At 35.2% G+C, this 7,423-nt stretch overlaps 1 protein-coding gene across 1 annotated transcript; it reads right to left on the bottom strand.

Annotated features, from left to right (window-relative positions):
• Nucleotides 1-2,780: 2,780 nt before the first annotated feature.
• LOC111412134 (putative F-box/LRR-repeat protein 19) lies at nt 2,781-7,033 on the bottom strand. Its single transcript, XM_023042910.1, has 2 exons — nt 6,499-7,033; nt 2,781-3,292 (listed from the first exon to the last, which is right to left on the bottom strand). Exons 1-2 carry the CDS (start codon nt 6,912-6,914, stop codon nt 2,881-2,883), a joined length of 828 nt encoding a protein of 275 aa, XP_022898678.1. The 5' UTR covers nt 6,915-7,033; the 3' UTR covers nt 2,781-2,880.
• Nucleotides 7,034-7,423: the final 390 nt, after the last annotated feature.

The raw sequence follows: 7,423 nt of genomic DNA, 5'->3' as shown, positions 1-7,423 counted from the left end.
ATATACACACGAGCGTAGTTGATAGAATAAAATGTTTCTACCGGATTTTTGTTACCTTTTTTCCCGCAATACTGTACGAGCAAGGTAAAAAGCTAAACAGTGGCCTATTTCATTTGGAAATGCATATGGTGGGGGTGTGACATGAAATTCTTGGAAAAGTGTGAGATGGACACATTTTTGACTTTTCAACCGGTTTAATACACCAATTTGATGTTGACATGGACAAAGGGTAAACTTGGAAATTTAGTATTTTTGAATTCAAATCAAAAGATAAAATATTGTGTAGGTCCCACATTGATGTGATGGAAAAAATACATTTTGGATAAAAATGGGACCAAACGGGGGTTAAATATATTAATATCACAATTCTATATAATTTGATTACAAATTATCAAATTAATTGATCAGACAGTATTTCTCGATCACAAATACGAAAGTTTATAGATCAGAATTTATTTATTGGATACAAATTATTAAATTAATTAGTTACAAGTTATTTCTCGATCACAATTTAATAGATTGTGAGTCACAATCACATTTTAGGCCACATGTTCTTTATTAGTCATAAATTAACCAATTTATTTGTTACAATTAACCAAATAATTGGTTACAAACACCCCAATCCACCCACGACCATCGCATCACCGCTAAGACCACCATCACCACCACCACGATCACCAACAACATCACCACCACACACCACAAAACACAACCTCAACTACCATACATTGCAAGGACGCAACCTCACCGTCACAAATTGTAGCAACCACCAACCACATTACACTACATCGTAACCACCAATCACACCACCACGCACACCACCCACAACACCACAGCAAATCGCAAAATTACCACCATAGCATCACACCATTTGAACCTAATGCTGGACCTAATCAGAGCCACTATTGTTGCGTCGTGGTGTTGGAGATGATGATATCACTCTCAGTGCTTGGAACAAGAGCATGGCACCGCCCTCTTAGATCGTATTGCGGGCAATGCTGCTATCAGATTGTCCTGCAGTGATAACTCCACTCTCAGATGGACGAAAATGAGGTGGTGTTGCGAACGATGGTGGCACCACATCGGCTGTAGGCAGGTTGTATGGCGGCACTAATATAGCATTTAGGAAGAGAGAAGTGAGGAATTGATTGCATAGAGAACGAAAGAAGAGATTGAGAAATAATTAGGATTTGAGAGAGTAAATGGTAGTGGGGAAGATATATAAAATAATTTTTATAATATTATTATTAATATTTAGAATTTTAATTATATATGATTTTTGAAAGAAAAACTTGTAATTCGTAATTATGAATTGAGATATTGAAAACACTTAGTCCCTGTAATTTCCACATAAATAATAGTGAATGGTTTAGGAGTTGGGCAAGGCACATTTTGAAAATTGGTTTTGTAGGGATGTGTTATTTCTTTTTATTTTTTGTTCTATATTTTTAATTTTGTTAACCGAAGAACTTTGATAATTTAATATTCGATATATTAATTAAATAATATTTATGATCGATTTTAACTTAGGATAACGTGCTAAATAAGCTAAATTTATAAGATTATACATTATACAAAATCATATAAATTCATATAAATTAATAATTTCTTGATGCATAGTGCTTATGATTCGACTACAAGCATTCCAAGATTATGTCTCAATCATTGTTTGTCTCTTCTTGAAATTTATCACATTCAATCTCATCTCTAACTTTTGTTAAAATGTTAAGAAGTCTGATAATGCAACAAATAATTATTCAAAAATATTACACATTTCATTTTTCTCTTTCCTATTTTCAACTACACGATATTCCATAAAATAATATTACACATAAATCGAAAACTTTTTCTTCTTTTTTCAACCATTCATTTTTACAAAAAAAAANAAAAAAAAATACTATTTCACTTATTTTTATTTTCCCGTTGGGGGTTCAATGTCATTACTGCTTTGGGAGCTTCTTTTTACGAAGTAGGCTCTATGGTAGGTTATAATATATTATATTGAACAATGTGAATCTATTTTTGAAAAACTAAGCAGACTTGTGAATTTTACTTGATTAAACAAATAAATAGACTATCCATCTAATATTAAAAGTTACTAAAAATTTATTTTATCTATTCATTCTTTCATTAATTTTTGGCAACACGCTTACAACAATTACTCATTTATTAATCATATATTTTGTGGGTCCCAATACTTTACTCCTAAAAGTTACTAATACTTTTATCCTAAACACTCTTAATAAATGTTAGTGCGTAAAATCAATACAATGTATAATATTTTAGAAAATAAGGAATATCTTGATAAATTAATAAGTTATATATTAATATTTACTTTTCTTTTATCCGAGGTTATTAATTTATAGAGGTTTAATTGTATTTAACTAAAACTAAAGGCATTGTAATCCAATTCATTAAAAAATGACTTTTAATATGGAAACTGCAGAAACTGACCATTTTCTCACACAAAAACATAGGTTGAGTTTTTGTGGTGACAGTCTTTTCTTGTAATTTTTCCAAGTTTTGAGTTTTTGTTTCAGTAATGACAATTGACTGTTAATCAATTACTCAATCTTCACCCACTAACTTTCAGTTCTCTATGTACGCTTTGGATCAAACTGCAGCATCTCACCTATACAGATATCCCCCACCAGTGAAAATCCCAATCCCAGAGAGAGGGAGTTTCAAAGGGTTATCTGTCAGCTATGAAGTTTTATGGAAACATCAATCTCTCACACAGAATCAAAATCTACGAGCCAAGAAACCTGAATAACCATGTAAGTTCCAATGGATAACCAAAACTTGAAGAACACTTCAGAATTTCATTGGGGACATTAAATAAAATAGTATTCGTACAAGAAATACATCTTATCCAAAAGCTCAATCGTACAGGATTTCTGGTATCCTCTTTGAAGCTATCTTCACAATGTCCATGTAGCGAATCAATTGCTGGCAGCCTGTAACATCTAGATACTGAAGTTCCTTGCATTTGGTAACAATAGTAAACATGTCTAAATCAACAATGGTAGAATAGGACACATTCAAAAGCCTCAATCTTGGAAACCATTTAGTTAGATCATAAGCAAAGTTTGTTTCAAGAACATCCTGCTTTCTAACCCCTCTAATTTTAGTACAGCAGCAACTCAATTCTTGCAAAATCGAAGTATAGCAATATGGGGTGTTGGAGAAGTCAATAAGCTCCAGTTCTCGACAGCTGCGAAAAACATTGAATATTGCTTCCTCTGAGGCATGGAAAGATCCATGAAAAGAAAGATGCTTCAAGTTTGGGCAGCTGCAGAAGACAACACAAAATTGGTGGCGTTGGAGAAACCAATTAGGAAAAGTGAAACTTAAAAGCACACATTTGGTATCTTGTATTACACAAGATCGACAAGTACAATGGTCAAAGTTTGAGCTTCTTTTGTTTTTTCACTTTAATACTGTCCAAAACTGTACAGTGTCTACCTTACAAAACAAGCCAGTACAGCATAAAAAGTTGAGACAATCACTCGAGGGTCTTCTATGAAGAATATTCACCCCAAATATGACCTAGATCTTGAGTGGAAACTATAACCCTATAGCAGGAAGAAAACCGAGTTGTAGAATGAGCGGCAAATCCATATATCTAATATCAAATTCCATTAATTGAATCACAGTTTCGAGATTTCCAAGACACCTTAGTCATAAGAGTAAAGAGATCTATTCATTACTAAGAAAAAGGAAAACACATGAACAGGGATTGTGGAATGATATCGGCCAAATCTATGAGAGGGTCACTCTAGCCCTCACAAGAGCAAACACTAATATTAGAGATGAATACTGATTAAAGACCTTCCAAGAAGTCATAAAAGAGCCGTTAGCTGGCATTCTTAGAGAGTGACACATGTATTTAGGCGTATCCAAGTTAGCTTTCACCATCCGAACCTACCAATCATATAGTTTCAAATCACGATAATACCTTAGTACGTGCCAAGTAGCATCAAAACTTAAAACCATCATTTAATTTAAGATCAGATAGATTGATTCGTTGACACTAGTAACAAGCCTTATGCTGGAATCCCCATTAGTATCCAACTAGAAAAATAAAGTCCCAGAGTCAGTCAACCAACTAATCTTTATAAAAGAAAGATATCTTACAAAGCATGTAGGGAATTTTACACTAATTCCCTTATCCAAGTTGGCTTTCACCATCCGATCCTACCAATCATATAGTTTCAAATCGCGATAATACCTCAGTACGTGCCAAGTAGCATCAAAACTTAAAACCATCATTTAGTTTAAGATCAGATAGATTGATTCGTTGACACTAGTAACAAGCCTTATGCTGGAATCCCCATTAGTATCCAACTAGAGAAATAAAGTCTCAGAGGCAGTCAGCTATAGCCAACTAATCTTTATAAAAGAAAAGATATCTTACAATGCATGTAGGGAATTTTATACTAATTCTCTTTATTTCTATTTACCCGCAGCATCTATTGTTATTCAAGAAAATATTAGCAAACAAGAAAAATAAAGAATATAACGCACAAATTGAATGGATCGTCAAAGCTTTTCACTATATGAAAAATTGTTAAAATCATATAGAATTTCACTCGTCAACCCAATCTCTAAGCATTACAAAGAAAGAAATAAACTCAAGCTTTACCACACCTACTTTTCTACCCAATATACAAAAAGTCTAAAGATGTTAGGGTTACAATATTTTTCTCTTAGATCAACTCTCTGGCCACATTCAAAATAATGAAATACATCTATTATTTATAAGATCAATAATTAAGTAGAAGAGTTTAATTTAAATTCAAACAAGACTCCTTTAACTCAATAAGGATTTCTTCATGTGTAAGACTCCAAAATCCTCTGTAAATTGAAGACCAAAATTCTGCAAGGATTGTGCTATCAACTTTAAATAGAAGTCTTCCATAGAATAACTACCTTTTATTATTTGCAATAGACGTCCTCCAGCTTTTGACTTTTGAGGCAATTACCCAATAATCTCCACCTTGCCAAAAACGAGTTAAAATCTTGTCATCTCTTCTACAACTTTTAATCACAATACTTGAAAAAGATAGGCAAGCCTTTGAAACACTTTAACGGTCCCATTCTCCACCATATGAGTATAACCACTCAGAATTATCCACAAATTTCTTCATCGGCTACATGTCAAAACAACCATGTTGATAGTTATGGTGTCGCGGGACTGTTCCAAAGAGCTCATTAGCCATCGATATCACACTACCACCATATACCTACATACCTTGCATCAAATGTCAGCTAATGCTATGTGCAGATATGTTGATCCGCGCCAGTAAGAACACATCCCCTATCATGGCAATTGGTGACAAGCCATAAAGATGTTCTCATCTTACTTTACAGTACCACATCTCCTTCGCCAAGAGAGACGTATTAGCCGACCTTACTTCACCTTTGGGACAATTTTTCCTCAAGTGACCAATCTGACCGCAGTTTCAACAAGGGGCTTTCTTCCTCACGGAGTTGCCAATCTTGCTAGAACTTGGGTTTCCTTTCAAAGCCTTGTGCAGTCAAGTTTGAATCAATAAATCTTTAACTTGTACTTGCCACAAGTCAATATTGATTCTCTTGTCAAATTTCTCCATGTCATATTTTAACGACGATGTATTTGTCTGTAACTCCAGTACTCCGAATCATCTGACGCTCTGATACCACTTGTTGGAAATTTTACATCAATTCCCTTTATTTCTATTTATTTGCGGGATCTTTTATTGTTAATGAGAATATTAGCAAACAAGAAAAATAAAGAATTTAATGCATAAATTAAACGGATCGTCAAAACTTTTCACTACATCAAAAATTGTACAATCATATAGAATTTCACTCACCATCCCAATCCCCAAGTATTACAAAGAAAAAAATAAACTCGAACTTTACCAGTGTTGGGTAGTATTGGGCATATTTCATATCGGGCTTTGCGGGAGACCAAGCATCTCCCCCCACACATCGGCCATGTGGGAGACCAAACCCGTCTCTCCTTCATACAAACCCATATCTCCGTGACTGTTGGATCGGAGACTTGTTGACAAATCGGGCTTTGATATCAGTTTTGGGTGATATTGGGCCTCTCTCACCCCAAAACTAGCTCAAGATGAGGCTTTTCCACACATTTATAAATTGAATATCAGCTCCATCCACAATCGATGTGGGACAACCTCAACAATGTACACATGTAACTTATACACATAAGTCCCTGTTTAGGATTAATCATGCCATAATTTTGCAGAGACAAGGAAGCTAATTTCTCAAGAGGTTCAAATACAAATATTTCAAGATTAAAAAGTAGTCCAGAAGAACCTAAATACTGTGCCTTGAAATCAGGTTTAAGTGATGTATCATGAAGTGTATAAAGGGATACCCAATTTGGCCAATTCTGTGCTGATTAATTTTTCAATCATAATTTGCATATCAAATAAAATGGAGTCGAACAAATTTCTATTCACAAAACAATTCAACAAAATTACTTACTGCTTAGCTATGAGCCGAAGAAGCTCATCATCGTTAGGAGGGCTGACGACGGAAGTGAGAAAAGGGAAGAAATACAGCGAATTGATGGCGGCACCGCCACCAGCTCTTCGAATCAGCGCTTGCAGGCAGATCACGCCACGTTGGGGATCGGTGCTACGTCTCCCGTCAAAAGGGTCAACAAAACTTGAACCATAAGGATAAGAATCCTTAAGAAACGCAACCTCAAAAGAATCTGATTCTGATTCGGCGATCATTGAAGCCCAGCAGTGCGGGTCAGCAGAGGCATAAGCCCATGATTTGCAAACAAATGGGATATTGTCAAATCGATCTTTAATGGAGGTTTTGCAGAATATATTGAGCAGGGCTGTGCTCGGTAGAGCATCCCCTGGTCTCTGGCTCTGATGCTTCATCGTCATCGTGCTTTGCAGTTTTCTATCCTTTCTTTTTCACTTGCTTGAAGTGAACTCTCTTACTGCTGCCATTGTTAGAACAGTGATGTGATAGAGCCCCGGGGGATCGTAAGCTGGCCAACTTATATTTTTGACCAATAATCTTGACCTTGATGATACTTATCTAATGATTTAAATAAAATTTAAAAAATATACAAATTCTTTCATTACCAAAAAACATTTTAATTTGATAATATTACTCACCCTATTATCACCAATTCACTTGCGTAGGTTTTCCCCAACCATCTACTTTTCAACCTCTATCTCCAAAATCTCATCAACCACTTTCATAATCATCGCCACTCCTGCTCCACTCACCATGGACGATTGTACAATATTATCCAACCAAAGGTGGTACATGGAGTCTCTCCGATGGCTTCAGAAGCGGCCCGTGAGATTCTTTGTGAGATGGAGGTTGAGAAGTAGATGATTGAAAAAGCTCACGCCGGTGAATTAGTGATAATAGGTGGCTAATA

Source organism: Olea europaea, chromosome 16 (genome assembly GCF_002742605.1).
Source record: "Olea europaea var. sylvestris chromosome 16, O_europaea_v1, whole genome shotgun sequence".
NCBI classification, from domain to species: Eukaryota; Viridiplantae; Streptophyta; class Magnoliopsida; order Lamiales; family Oleaceae; genus Olea; species Olea europaea.
This window is presented reverse-complemented; position numbering and strand designations above follow the sequence as displayed.

Excerpts from the sequence above, each read along its gene's own strand:
- LOC111412134 (XM_023042910.1), bottom strand. The coding sequence starts at position 6,914 with ATGACGATGAAGCATCAGAGCCAGAGACCAGGGGATGCTCTACCGAGC. Across the intron at positions 3,293-6,498 it reads CTTCGGCTCATAGCTAAGCA|CTGCCCAAACTTGAAGCATC; the intron begins GTAAGTAATTTT and ends TGTCTTCTGCAG.